Source organism: Orbicella franksi, chromosome 15, assembly GCF_964199315.1.
Source record: "Orbicella franksi chromosome 15, jaOrbFran1.1, whole genome shotgun sequence".
Classification (NCBI taxonomy): Eukaryota; Metazoa; Cnidaria; class Anthozoa; order Scleractinia; family Merulinidae; genus Orbicella; species Orbicella franksi.
This window is the reverse complement of record NC_138159.1, coordinates 14,861,586-14,875,685: the sequence shown is the minus strand read 5'-3', so window position 1 is coordinate 14,875,685 and position 14,100 is coordinate 14,861,586. Positions and strand designations below refer to the sequence as shown.

The following is a 14,100-nucleotide window of genomic DNA, read 5'->3' as shown; positions in this document are numbered from 1 at the left end:
ATCACTGGTTTCTTAATATACCATTTGGTAAGTAAAGAGCAGTCTGTCTTAATCCATTTAAGTTCCCAGATGTATCTGCTCCCCGCCATCTTTGTTGCAAGTCACTATTAAAGATTAGAGAAAGGCCCTGCAAATGGTTACCCTCAAGGCGTTATCACGTTCGACATTAATGATGTAGTGAGCAAGTCAAATAACTCTTTTAAGTTATAGTTCCCAAATGAGATAACTAATTCCTGTTACCCTACTTAGGTCTTCACAGTAATCCAAGCGTAGTCAATCGATAAAAATCGATATTGGAAAATAATTCATTCAATCGATATCAATCGATAGCACTAAACGATTGCTATCGATTGATATCTGCAATTGATAACAATCGAACTATAGAAAGAAAAAAATATCGATTGTTAGCAAGTGACAAACATCGGTAACAATCGATAACTCCTGTCTTCAGGAATATCGATTGCTATTTATTGGAAAAAATGCAAATAATTGAACTCACTTGAACACTGACTCACTAAACACTGACTTATTTTGCTTCATCTAAATGCCTATGTTAAAATGAGACTGGAGGGTTTTACATTGCTACTGTGGTGTCAGCTTCCTCCAGTGTCGTAAGCTAACAAGGAAAGATGTAAAGCCCCAAATGTTCTCGTTATTTTGCTGATGATTGTAAAAGATACGTAGGCTATAAAGACAAAATAGCCCAATAAAACCATTACAGATAAATTTTGTCAATCATTTTATCAGTGAAAATTGTAAGAGTACAAAAAATAGATTCCGATAACAATCTATACAAATCGATGAATAAACTGCTATCGATTACAATCGGCAATTGATAACAATCGAGCTCACAATTTTTTTTCTTCTTCGTCGATTTTGATCTTGTCAGTCGATAACAATCTTCGATTGATATCGATAGTTATCGATTGATTGGCTATCGATCATCACGGTTTCGATTGACTACTCCTGGTAATATAACCAAGTCACGAAACGTCTGGAATCATGAGCATACAACTTCTACTCTTTCGTCGACCTCAACATGACATTCCAGAGCTGACAGGCCGCACAAAATTACACTCTCCATACAAAGATCGCCTAAACCGCTCTCAGATGTCCAAAATAATCCATAAGGCCCGTTACTGGGACTGCAATGAATATTACGTTGGCAAAACAAAGGACTCCATGGAAAAAAAAAAAACAAAAAAAACAAAAAAAACAAAAAAAACAAAACAAAAACAAAAACAAAAACAAAAAACTGAACGTTTTAAGAGTCCCTGTACATAAATATGGAAAATAACTCGGCAAGGGTAGAAAATTCGATTTCGCTCATGGTAGATAGGCTAGGGCATGACAAAAACTACTGGATAGTTTTTTTTTTTTTTGGAAAAATATCCTTTTATTTCAAAGAAATATGCAAATTACCAAACTCTGTTAAAATCGTCATTTGACGCACCATTTTATTAAACAAGTTTGAGAGCCTCGCATGCAAAACAACATCATTCTTCCGTCTTTAACACACTCACATATTTTTGTGCAATGTTTAAATGTATACTGGGTTGATTTTAAGGAATGTTGTGTTGTCTTTTTGGGTGCAAAATAATTAAATTTCGAAGACATGTATTTCAGTCACTTAAAAGTACTTCGTGAATATAATTAATTTTCACCATGTGCGACATTCAAATGGATTAAACTTCTGGTGGTTGAATCGCAGAAGCATGGTCTACAGATTCCTGTAAAAATTTCTTTAGGCAAATAATTGTGAGCGCCGCGAGAGCTTTTCAAAGTACGTCAAAATTGAAATATTTGACCATCCGTCGTCAAATTTTAATTTACGGGTAAGACGTATATTTTAGCATGCGCCACGTGACTTGACCTATATTAAGTTGAAATAGACACAGAGGTGATAATTTCGAAATGTTCTAACCTTATTTGTTGTAAAAGGCGGGTTCAAAGCCGATTTGACGTCTTTCTAGCTGATCTCGCACCATTCGTCTCACATAAAGCAGAAGTTTGCTTTTGTTTACACAACGTTAACGTCCGATGTACATCGCCTACTGTCAACCTATTATTGGTCGAATACCATGAATCTGTGACCATCCTTCGGCGCATATGATCACCACAACATCTAGTCAAAAACGGCTGATTCATTTGTAGATAATTGCTTCGCACTACACCAAAATATTACGTTTGAACTATTTCTGCTTGAATCCTTGCTTGCAGCGGTTCCTTGTTTCTCCGTCACGCAATGCTCTCATCCCATTTTAGGGGGTAGGGGTAGGACAATTTCTATCCTAATACGTAAGGCTCCGTAAGGCTTGGAACCACTGGGAGCACACAATCTTGTTGAGTAGGAAGAGATTAAAGTAAGAAATGAAAAGAATGAATAGTTTACCACGGCTACTTACGTGCCCTGCGTAATACTGCACCGCTAAACTCGTACCTAGGTCTTTTCGCGCTGTGCAATTATTTTTGGTTTACACACAATACAGTGGGCTACCCTTGGGGAAATGTTTGGTGACCGCTTTATAGCGGCTGGCCGCTTAATAAAGGTTGGTGTACCTTGAACATTTTTCACTATCGGGTTATAAATTTCTTGGTGAACATGGAGTCAATTGAAGACGATCATGATAAACGCGTGTTTGAATTATTATTCGTCACGTTCAATTTCAGACTTTTATCTGCCATCGCCCTTTCCAAAACAAAGTTTTTAAATTTTGGGTTGCCGCTTAATCGGGGTAAAGACAATAACTGGTCAATACGGGTTTTATTTACAGTATTTTACTGACAATAATTTTGGACTGTATTGACAAGAGTCCTTTATATTCTGTTACAAACATACCAATGCCTCGCCAAAATACGCAAACAAAATATGCCAAATACAATGACATGGCCAGGGTTTGTTTACTCACGTAATTACTAATTAAATTTAGTCAGTTTTTCTCACGAATTAGACACTTTGTGATTTCCTATTTTTATTTCAGCTAGTTCTTGCTTCATTCATCTGTAGTGAGTTCAAGCACTAGCTTTATCACCTGTTGTCTGAAACATCAGAATGTACAACAAACGTGATTTGGACCGAGGCCACGTTCACTATAGAATACGATTATATAAATATGCACTATTATTATATAGATGAACAGATAAACAATGAATAAATTGTTTCACTTATCCTGAGAGTGCTCTCTACAAAATAGATCAAAATGTGCAGCATATGCCGTGACAGCATCGCGTGACGAACAAATAACGGCTGTGAGATTTTGCTGCGCCGACAAGCTTATCAGCAATGGTCAGCAACCGATCAAACGTAATATTGTGACGCAGTGCAAAGCAAGCAATTATCTACAAATGACTCAGCCGTTTTTAACCAGATGTAGTGGTGATCATATGCGCCGAAAGATGGTCACAGATTCATGGTATTCGACCAATAATTGGTTGACAGTAGGCGATGTACATCGGATGTTAACGTTGTGTAAACAAAAGCACACTTCTGCTTTATCCAGAAGAGTTGTATAGATCGCAAGTCTAACGCTTGGTTTACGCTCGGCTCACAGAGCGAGACCATGGTTTGTGACACTTTGGATTTTTTTAGATCGACCGCTGGTCACGGTTTTCAAATCACTAAATGACCGGCAGTTTGATATTATTCTCAAATTTAAGGAATCGAAGGAGCCCATCCATTCTCATACTTATAATATAGAAAATTTTTTCGGGGATCGCTTGAAACTTCTCAGTCGATAGCTTGTACATGATCGGTTCGCTCGATTCCCTAAACTCGGACTGCCGGTCATTTAGTAATTTGAAAACCTTGACCGGCAGTCGACCTAAAAAAATCCCAAGTGTCACAAACCATGGTCTCGCTCTCTGAGCCGAGCGTAAATCAAGCGTTTATATATTAGACTCGCGATCTGTACAGCTCTTCTGGATCGCTTGGGTTGGGATGGGTTCCTTCGATTCCTTAAATTTGAGGAAAATATCGGACTGCCGTTCATTTAGTGATTTTAAAACCTTGACCGGCTGCCGGTCATTTAGCCACAGCGTTGAAGGTTTCGCACATGGTGAAAATCAATTATATTCACGAAGCACTTTTAAGTGACTGAAATACATGTCTTCGAAATTTAATTATTTCGCACCCAAAAAGACAACACAACATTCCCTAAAATCAACCCAGTACACATTTAAACATTGCACAAAAATATGTGAGTGTGTTAAAGACGGAAGAGTGATGTTGTTTTGCATGCGAGGCTCTCAGGCTTGTTTAAAAAAATGGTGCGTCAAATGACGATTTTAACGGACTTTGGTAATTTGCATATTTCTTTGAAATAAAAGGATATTTTGCCAAAAAAAAAAACTATCCAGTAGTTTTTGTCATGCCCTAGCCTATCTAGCACAAGAATATGAGCGAAATCAAATTTTCCACCCTTGCCGCGAATTAAAGAATTTGTCTGATTTTTACAGGCAGGAACTCTTAATGCCCTCGCTAAAAGTGAGCCAAATGCGTGAGCCAAATGTGTTGCTGATCATGTGAAAACCACAACACAACATGTGGAATCATTTTGACATTTTCGCGTCCGGAAAAACTGACATAATTGCAGAATTAAGGAGACTCTGTTCTGTCAAGAGCTAAAGCTTTGTGTAAATGTCTACGTCAGCAGTGAGATTAGCTGTTACTTCTGATGACGTCTAGACAGGTTAAATTACCATCTGCAAAACTTTTTTTCCCAGTGTAGGTTCCAGACCTCAAATATTTAAGATATTAATAGAACATACCTGCTTTGAACCCTTGCGTGATCGATTTTTTTGAATACAATCGTACAGTCAAAACAGTGCAAGATACCGCCACAGCTAATTAAAGTCTGGTTTAATGAAGGAAATGCCATCAAACGACTTGTGCAGCCTTAACATGAGAGAGAAGAACGGGAAGAGGTGATAACAAAACAAAATGAAGACTTAAAAGGAAAAAAAAGGGCTTTATATGGGCAATGATACCGATAAGTGTGTTTAAAAAGTGAGAAAATGAACTGGGTAACAGGCATAAACAGCGTCCTTTGTTAGCATTGTGGTTTAATAAAAATTAACACGCCAAAAAAATGTAAAGAAACATACTAGACAAAAATGATAATATATAACCTCTAAAAAACGCCCGTTTTGGCTAAGTGGCTTAAAATGAATAACCTCTTTGACCTCATTCATCCTGGATCTATGATCATACACACCAGCGTATTGTGTACTGCGGAGCTAAATATAGCAAATGTAGATGTCAGGGTTTTTTTGTCTTCGCACACAAAACTAAGAGCAGAAATGGAGTTGGACAAAGAAACTGTAGCTAAAAGCACAGAAAAAAATACTACTAAAAGGCCAAACTTAAACAGCTTGAAACTAGCTAATAAAGCACTTCTTTGGTAGATGTACATGAAATAATTGTCTTTATCCTTCTTGTGAGAAGTCAAAAATGTGCTTGCCTTTTTCCTGGAATGTCGCGACAGTTTCACGGATAGTAAGAAAATTAATGTAATAACAGTTTTAATTATCGACTTATGCAACTTAACCCGCAAAATGCTTACATAACCTATCTTGATGACTTAACGACACGGATGATATTCACTTGATCCTTTTTAAGGGATGGACATTTTAGGCTTGTCTTTGTGTTTCACAGAAGAGCTTCAAGAGTGATTCGCTGACCAAGGGACGCCGTTACATTAAGGTTTGCAGAACTTAATTAACATCGTTAGCTCTTACCAAGTACAAAATATGACTGACTACAGAAAAAAAAAGGGACGAAAAAAAGTAAATTGAACCATCCAGATCTACTGACGTTTAAAATGCTGCAAAGCGTCCTTTTACATCTAAAAAACGAGATATAGATATATTTCTCCCATAAACCTTCCAGCAGAATCCATAACAATAAATAATATCCATTACGTAACTCGCTGCAAGTAGGCGAGAGGCATCCTATTCGGTCAACACTTTATTCATGTGTAGAAAGACGAACTATAACTGAGACGAACTAAGTATTATTAGTTTCACTTTACGAAATCTACACTTGTCTCCGTTATGATCTCATACACTAAATGAATCAATAAAAGACGGGGGAATTTGTTTCAAGCGTTAAATAAACACTCAGTGAAAATTACATAACTGTACGTAGTTTCTAAAGGACAAACAAGACGGTCCTACTGTTGAAGCTCATAAACTTTATGGATCGTGGTCGGGATTTCAAATAATCAAGCGGAATTAAGAATCTGAAAAAGCTAAAACTTAAACTTGACAGTGCTTTTCACTTCATTCATATTTTAGCCTGTCCCTCGCTTCAGTATAGTACAAAGTACACAGTCGGTATGCACATTTTAGCACTTGCCACCGCTCGTCTTCCGGTCCCTTAATTCATTGCCTATTGTTGCAAATAAATTTGCTTCTCAATCTCGCTTTCTTTAATCTCTTTTACTTAACATCGCGCAGAATGTACTAAAAGTTTACCAATCAAACAAACTACATAATACTAGGTACGAAATAGATGGATTGTGTAACGACGACAGTGTGAAATAGGAATACACTATCCTAATAACACGACTTCTATACAACTGATATTAAAAGTGGACTTTGGCCCTCTTTCCAGTTCGGAAACCGATTAAGACCGACAAATTGTTAACCGACGGATTAATTTTCCAGCCACAGTTTGAAAACGGTATTCAAGATAAGAAATATATAAGTCACGAGCAATGTGGCAAAAATATTTTGGAAAAATAGATATTGGCTGATAGGCAAAGATGGTAAACAGGGATCTAGGCTTATACTAACTATGTCTTAAGGGCTTTAGCTGTGATGTGAACAACAGCCGTTCATTGTAGCACTGCCGTTAAATATGTCGTGGTCGGTCTTACCAACCTAAGAATGCCAAAATTAAGTAGTTTTTATTTCATTCCAAAACCATTTTTAGTTGATAGATATTGATCAGGTCCTATCATTCCCTACCGCAATGCGGCTTTCCTTCCGATAAGGTCAGAATAATTACCGCCGAATCCAATGAAGGGCGAAAATATGAGCCACAGTAAATGTTGTTAATGAAATCACGTGTCTATTACCTTGTTAAACCATCCTCAACAAGAAACCGATGCGGTGAAGAAAAAAAAAAGGAATAAAGATGCTATTTCATCATGATTGTAAGAGTGGTCTATGCTGACGCCGGGCTATATTGGTCCACTGAAGACACGACAGTTACATAACACCAAATATTGTTATGTTTGTTTTGTCTACATCGCTTTTATATTTATGCTAAGCTCAAAACCACACTGCACTTGCAATCAGTAAAAACGCACTGAAATAACAATACTTTATTTGAACTGCCATTCAATTTTTTTGTGGCGGACGGCACCCTAATCATTGATTACACTTGGCTGAACACTAGAAAGACTAGCATTATGAAGGCAACCAGCAAAATAGAACCCTCTCGATATATACAATAGACGCCTGTTTTCTGCTGTTTTGGAACAGAAATGGAATCTCGAACGGGATGTTGAGGTTATATTTTACCTCCAGCTTAAATTTTCAAATCCGTTTTCAAAGAGCGAGATGAACCGCTTCGCTTAACTCTTAATTTAAGTAATTGGTTTCCAAAGAACCACTCAGGTGAATAACCAAAATTAATATATTTTTGAACACTGTTTCAATACGTTAAGTTAATTTTGCTGCCTGCTCAGGTGTTACTGGTTCCTTATCGCTGAGAAATTTTAATTCTTAATTTTATCAGCGACTTTATTTATAGAAAGGGAAAGCAACTCAAAAGACCGGCCTAGATTCGAATTATTCTTACATATAACAATTTTTTTACTTAAGAAAAACAAAGTAATAGACCATATTCGTATTCTTGGTATAGGACTGGAACTAGCTTGCAACTAAGGCTAATGCGGGGAATCTTTTCAAATGTAAATGATATTAATCTCTTTTTAATGATATTTCCCCGCATGAGCCTCCATTAGCTTCAGTCCAATAACGAGAATACGAATATGGCCTATATATTTTGTTTAGTTCAGTTTTGGGGTCAACAGGCTCAGTGTGTTTAAGACTGGCCTTGATTATATTTTCTAACCTTTTGGATTACTTTAAGACTAATTTGTTAATTGACATTCTGGTGTGGGTTTTATTAAGCACCCACCCGGCCCTGGCAATTTGCAAGAGAGCAGATCGAGAACAGTATGTTAAATTACAGCGTCCACCATCATGGCAAGTGTAACGTACAAGAAAAGTTTTTTCTTCTTTTTTTTTTTTCTTGGTTTTTACTACTGCTTATTCTTAATTTAAACTCATCGTAGATTTACACCAAATTCAACCCCCCGAGCAGAGTGTGATTAATCATGTATGTTTCCCTAGGTTGTTATAGGTTTTAACCCTTTTTAAGATATTGTGTAACTGACAAAGCCAGTGACCCTATTGAAGCGTTGAAACAACGTAGTGCTAGTGATAGTATACACCTATGTTTGCTTATTTGTAAAGTTGGAGAAAAAATCTATTGGATTTAAAAACGTGAATTTTTAGTTACGTTAGCCTTGAAAATGGTGGATACTGGGTGTAAGTATATGAGACGTTTTGGTGGCAGCTAACTGTGGAGAGAATGGTTGTAAGAACAAAATAACTCAAAACCTATAGCTAATTACTTAACTACGCAGATCTACGATTTGGATTGTTCTAGAACTAGCGATGTGGTCTTAACCGATTTTACCGTAATAAATAAAAAAATGCACTTGTTTGAAAAAGGAGGGCTTTGGATAATCTTAACTTACAAAAATAAAACAATTCTGATCACCATGAGATTTAAACTATTACGTTAATAAAAGGAAACTGCAGTACAACATATGGAATCATTTTGACATTTTAGCGTCCGAAAAAACTGACGTAATTGTAGAATTAGGGAGACTCTGTTCAATCAAGAGCTAAAGCCTTGTCTAAATGTCAACGTCAGTAGCGAGATTAGCTGTTACTTCTAATGACGTCTAGAGAGGTTAAATTACCATCTGTAGATCTTTTTTCTCAATGTAGGTTCCAGAGCTGAAATATTTAAGATATAAATAGTTTTCAAAATATATGTATATGTAACTGTCAATTTAAAAAACTTGTCTTGAATAGGATAAAATCAAAAGTGCAGTCATTTTCACTCCTGAAATGATTTAGAAGCCTTGATCAAACAAAATATTTAATTCTATTTGCACCGAATTACATAACTTTTAACTCGACTCCTCAATTCAGAACACGACCTGTTTTGAACCCTTGCGTCATCGATTGTTTTTTTAAATGATGCCTACTTTGAATACAGTTGTACAGCCAAAAAACACTGCTAGATACCGCGACAGCTAATTAGATTCTGGATTAATGAAGACAATGCCATCAGACGACTTTTGCAGCCTTAACATGAGAAAGAGGAACGGGAGGAGGTAACAACAAAACAAAATGTATACTTAAAAGGAAAAAAAAAAAGCTTTATATGGGCAATGATACCGACAAGTACGTTTAAATTTAAGAAAATGAACTGTTTAAAGGGCATAAACAGCGTTCTTTGTTAGCATCGTGGTTTAATAAAAATTAACACCAAAAAGAATAATAATAATAATAATAATAATAATAGTAATAATAATAATAATCATCATATATTACCTCTAAAAAACGCCCACTTTGGCTAAGAGCTAAAAATAAATAACCTCTTTGATTTCCCATCCTGGGTCTGTAATAATACAAACCAGTGTATTGTGTACTGAGGAGCTAAATATAGTAAATGTAGATATCAGGTTTTTTTGTATTTGCATACAAAACTAAGAACAGAGATGGAGTTAGACGAAGTTACTGTAGCTAAAAGCGTAGAAAAAATACTACCAAAAGGCAAAAATTAAACAGCTTGAAACTAGCTAAAAAGCAGTTCTTTGGTAGATGTAAATAACAAATAATTTTGCTTATCCTACTTGTGAAAAGTCAAAAATGTGCCTGCTTTTTCGTGGAAAGTTGCAGCAGTTTTACGGATGCATGACGAGCTTTGAAAGGCTCAAAACCTATTATGCAAATTAGGTGAGGGCACATTGAATGTGCCCTCGCCTAATTTGCATAAGTAACTCTATGCCATGGTTTGACACCTTGTAGCTCCAGGAACATCAGATGAGGTGTTTTTCTAATTAGTCGTGTACTGTAAAAGATGACAGTACTGAGTGATGGTTACAATAAATCGCGGATAAAAATAATTTGGCTGGTATTTTTTCGCGCGAAGACAGAGACTAGCGCTAACATAACACGCAGAACCGAGAGCGCGAACAATATTGCAACTTACGCTTACTAATTTTACAGGCTAAACTGGAAATTAAATCATTACGACGTTGTGACAATGTCCAAAACAATTTATTCAAATTATTTCATTTTATCGAGTATTATTAGCCTTTCTACAGCATGAAACACTAGAAGCTAAAGCTAAGACGAGATGACACGATACATTGTGCATCTATTGTGCGCGCTAGCTATCGCTTTTGATTGCTACAGTAAGCTGGACTATAAAAGGGAACCCGAAAAAATACACTGACACCACTTTCCTTTATCCTGGAATCATAAAACAAAAGCGATTTTGAAATCAAACTGAAACGAAACGAAATGTTAGTGCCTCATTGCTATAAATTTGAAAAAAGTTCGCACCTCTCTAATCGTCAGCACTTAAAACCGCTTTTAATTCTTTGATTGTCGGTCTTTCTTCAGGCGATGTTACTAAAGCGTTCTTCACAGCAGCAGCGTTTCGAAAATGTAAAAGTCTATACACAGATTTGATCAGGAAAGACAGCGCATAGATATCACTTTTAATAGATGGTTTTCCAGTACCATCAACAAGTTCTGGCGCAATGTAACTGTCCTTGTACTGGTCCCTTACATGCATCGGTTTCGCGGGAGGATTCTTTGCTTTAATTAACAAAACACTTTTACCGAAATCGATTATTACTGCGTGAAGCCGCTCATCTTCGCGTTTTTCTAGAACAACATTGTTCGATTTCAGATCGTTGTGGGCATAACCGCAACGGTGTACGTGATCCAAGGCATCGGCGGTCTCACAAAGAATAGTGTTCCATTCTTTCTTTTCACTAATGAGGTTGTTCTTAGCCGCTTTGTAAACTGTTAGGCTATCTTTTCCGTCTCCATGGAATTTCATGACAATGCTCACTGGCTTTTCTTTTAGACATACACCAAATAAAAGTGGAATACCTGGGTGATCTCCTAACCGCAGTAAAACATTGGCCTCATGTTTTGCCTCCCTTTGTAGGAATGACAAGCGTTCGCCGCCTCGACAACTTCTTTCTTTATACTGTTTTATAACAACGTCAATTCCCCGATACTTGCCCGGGTAGCAAGTACCAAAAGTTCCACTCCCGATGGACTTTGCCGCCGCGGTACGCGTCAAGTTGGCTGCATTGATCTCCCGCAATTTTGTGTTGTCGCTCTCTTTAGGTTTCGCGGACGCATGAACTTTCCGTCTCAAAGCCTCACGTGTGACCGTATCTTCTTCTACATTCTTTTTACTGCGATGAAGCGATGCGCGTACCATTTTCTTCCCTCTGGGCAAGATTTTTTCCGCTTCCTCTAGTTTTCTTTTCTTCTCATCGCTATGGCGTGCATTTGCTGGTTGACTGGGATGTGATTCTTCTCCATTCTTTTCACTCCGCTCTAGCGATGCGCGATCCATTTTCTTTCCTCCCGACAACATATTTTCCGCCTCCTCTGGTTGTCTTTTCTTCTCATTGCTGTGGCGTGCATTTGCTGGTGGATTGGGAGGTGCTATCGTCATTTTCTCCACCTTTAATTCTTCTGCCGGTTCTTCTGCTGGACCATTCTTTCTTTTCCTTCTCCTCTTGTTTTGCTCTTTCCGAAGCTTCTTGAAGTGTGCAAGTTGCTCCTTGGTAAATTCTTTCTGTCTTAATTTGCGTTTTCTTCCCGATTCCATCACGAGTCGGGGTGAGGGAAAGTGACGGTGAACTGACTAGTAAACTACGTGGCACATTAAAAACATAACAAGGGTCCATTGTTTCTCAGCCGAGCAAAGAAAAATTCTTTTATTTTATTGGTTAGAATAACAATAGAAACATAGCAAGCGTTCGCCATTCAACACCATCGACCATCGGTTCACTTTTAACATGGCTGATACATGCGTGTACCTTCGCTGTGACGAGTGTTCTAAAAAGTTAAGAACTTTCCATGCACTTTTAAAGCACTTTGAGCAACACCACGTTAACAAACAACACCCGAAACGGGCAGTGTTTTTACAGAATGATGAAGAAGTTCCGCTGACAGTTTCCCAAGCCATAAGATCTCCCGCGTTACAAGCTGAATACAAAGCATGGTTGGCTGGTATCACCGAACGCATAAATGGAGTTCATCACCAACGGCATAAAAGTAAGTTCACTCTAGCAACAGACAAGCCGAGTACGATATCTATGCTTTCTCAGTATAACCGAGGTAAATAACAAACACGCGCGCAAGTGCTTTAATAAAATGGGAAGTAGTGGAGCGGAGGCAACACGCGAGCGCCAGCGCGGGAGACAATTTAAACGCACGCTCGGGCGAGGACAAAAGACGACTGGTCTTGAGAAGTGAATGATTATAACAACAACTCGCGTGTTTGTTCTGATGGAAAAGTGCAGGCCATTTAATTTTTTTTCTTCAATCAATTATGAAAAAAAATGTTACCGTCAAGAAATTACAAAGTCAAATTTATCTGGGACCGGGCAGAAATTCCAGTCTCCCACGCAACTGTTTTTAAGGGAGTCGTATTAATGGTGCATCATTCATCATACGTCTCAGTAAAGCCTGCCACCTCCCGTTCGGTCCATTACATTTAAATGCTTCCTTCCATTAAGAAAAGAGACGACTCGCAATTTAAGAATCCCATTGGATTTTTGTTTTTGCAAAAAATGAATTATAAAATAGGTCATGTCCTTTCACAGGAAATTGGCAGACATTGGAGTTCAATATGGTTCCGTCAAAGTTTTTCCAGCAACTGCTCAGAAATCTGGACGACCCACAGCCTAATGCTATCAGAAACCAGCATCACTGGCGAGCACCTATTTTGAGCTCGTCAGCGAGAAAGGTGACATACCGCCTTTTCGACTTGAATGTACTTAAAGTTGCCCTGGAAAAACAAAACACTGTCACTCTTCAAGAACAAGTGCAATGGAATGGAGACACACAAGTTACTGACTACCCAAGTGAAATGGATCCCAGAGAGGCACTTGCTGCTGCAAAAAACAGAGCCCGTGGAAAAACATTCAAAGGCAGAATTACCTGTAGAAGCAATTTAGTGGTCGGGCACGGGGAAGGCAGAGCTACTCGCGAGTTAGATCTGATTTGGTGGCCCAATCTCTACAATACTGTTGTGTTGGGAAAAATGTGTATTCGTTTATACGTTAGCCGAGTGGAACTATAAAAAGGAGAAAAAATTACAAACAACACATTTATGTGCATCAACTCTGTTTGCAAGGCAGAGTTTACTCGATAGAAATGAATATGGAAAACCAAAACCTAATCCATGCAAAAAAAGTAGCCAATATTAAAAACCGAATTGCAGTCAGAAAAATACTTTGCATCATTACTGTTTTTGGGAAAATTGATAGCAGTCAATGATTGGAATCTGTGCTTGTCTCAACATAGTTTCAGTCTCAAGTCAAGTGCAATCTTTGTAATAAACTTCTAATATTCAACATTAATTCAATTTTCAACTCCAGTTGCTCTACACACTTCATACATATTACAAGGAAAACAGTGGGGCCTCTTAAGTGATCGTCAGCATCTTTAAAAAGTTTATGGCCAGCACAAAATGACTACTGGTATATAACATAATTTGTTTCTTTCATATATTACTGTAAGACTCTGGCATAGTAAACAGTTTTGACTTTCATTTATTTGCTGTTTTTCGAAAACATAAACACAAATTGCTTTAATAAGTATAGGTTTATCGTTTAAAGGACTTGAATCAATTTTGATGAAAATCAATAGCAATTGACCAGCCAATCACAGTACAAACTATATTGTCGGCAATATTGATAGCAGTAAAGTCACAACTATTTTTTATCTATTCCTATTGCAGTGCCAATA

The 14,100-nt window shown here is 37.5% G+C and overlaps 1 protein-coding gene and 1 long non-coding RNA gene across 3 annotated transcripts in view; one reads left to right on the top strand and one right to left on the bottom strand.

Annotated features, from left to right (window-relative positions):
* Positions 1 to 14,100, top strand: part of LOC145470193 (uncharacterized) — a 370,979-nt gene that overhangs the window by 149,908 nt on the left and 206,971 nt on the right. The gene's annotated exons all lie outside the window — the stretch shown is intronic.
* Positions 10,664 to 11,953, bottom strand: LOC145470407 (putative serine/threonine-protein kinase DDB_G0268876). Its single transcript, XM_081454218.1, has one exon. The coding sequence runs from the start codon at positions 11,951 to 11,953 to the stop codon at positions 10,664 to 10,666; it is 1,290 nt and encodes a 429-aa protein (XP_081310344.1).

Excerpts from the sequence above, each read along its gene's own strand:
- LOC145470407 (XM_081454218.1), bottom strand. The coding sequence starts at position 11,953 with ATGGAATCGGGAAGAAAACGCAAATTAAGACAGAAAGAATTTACCAAG.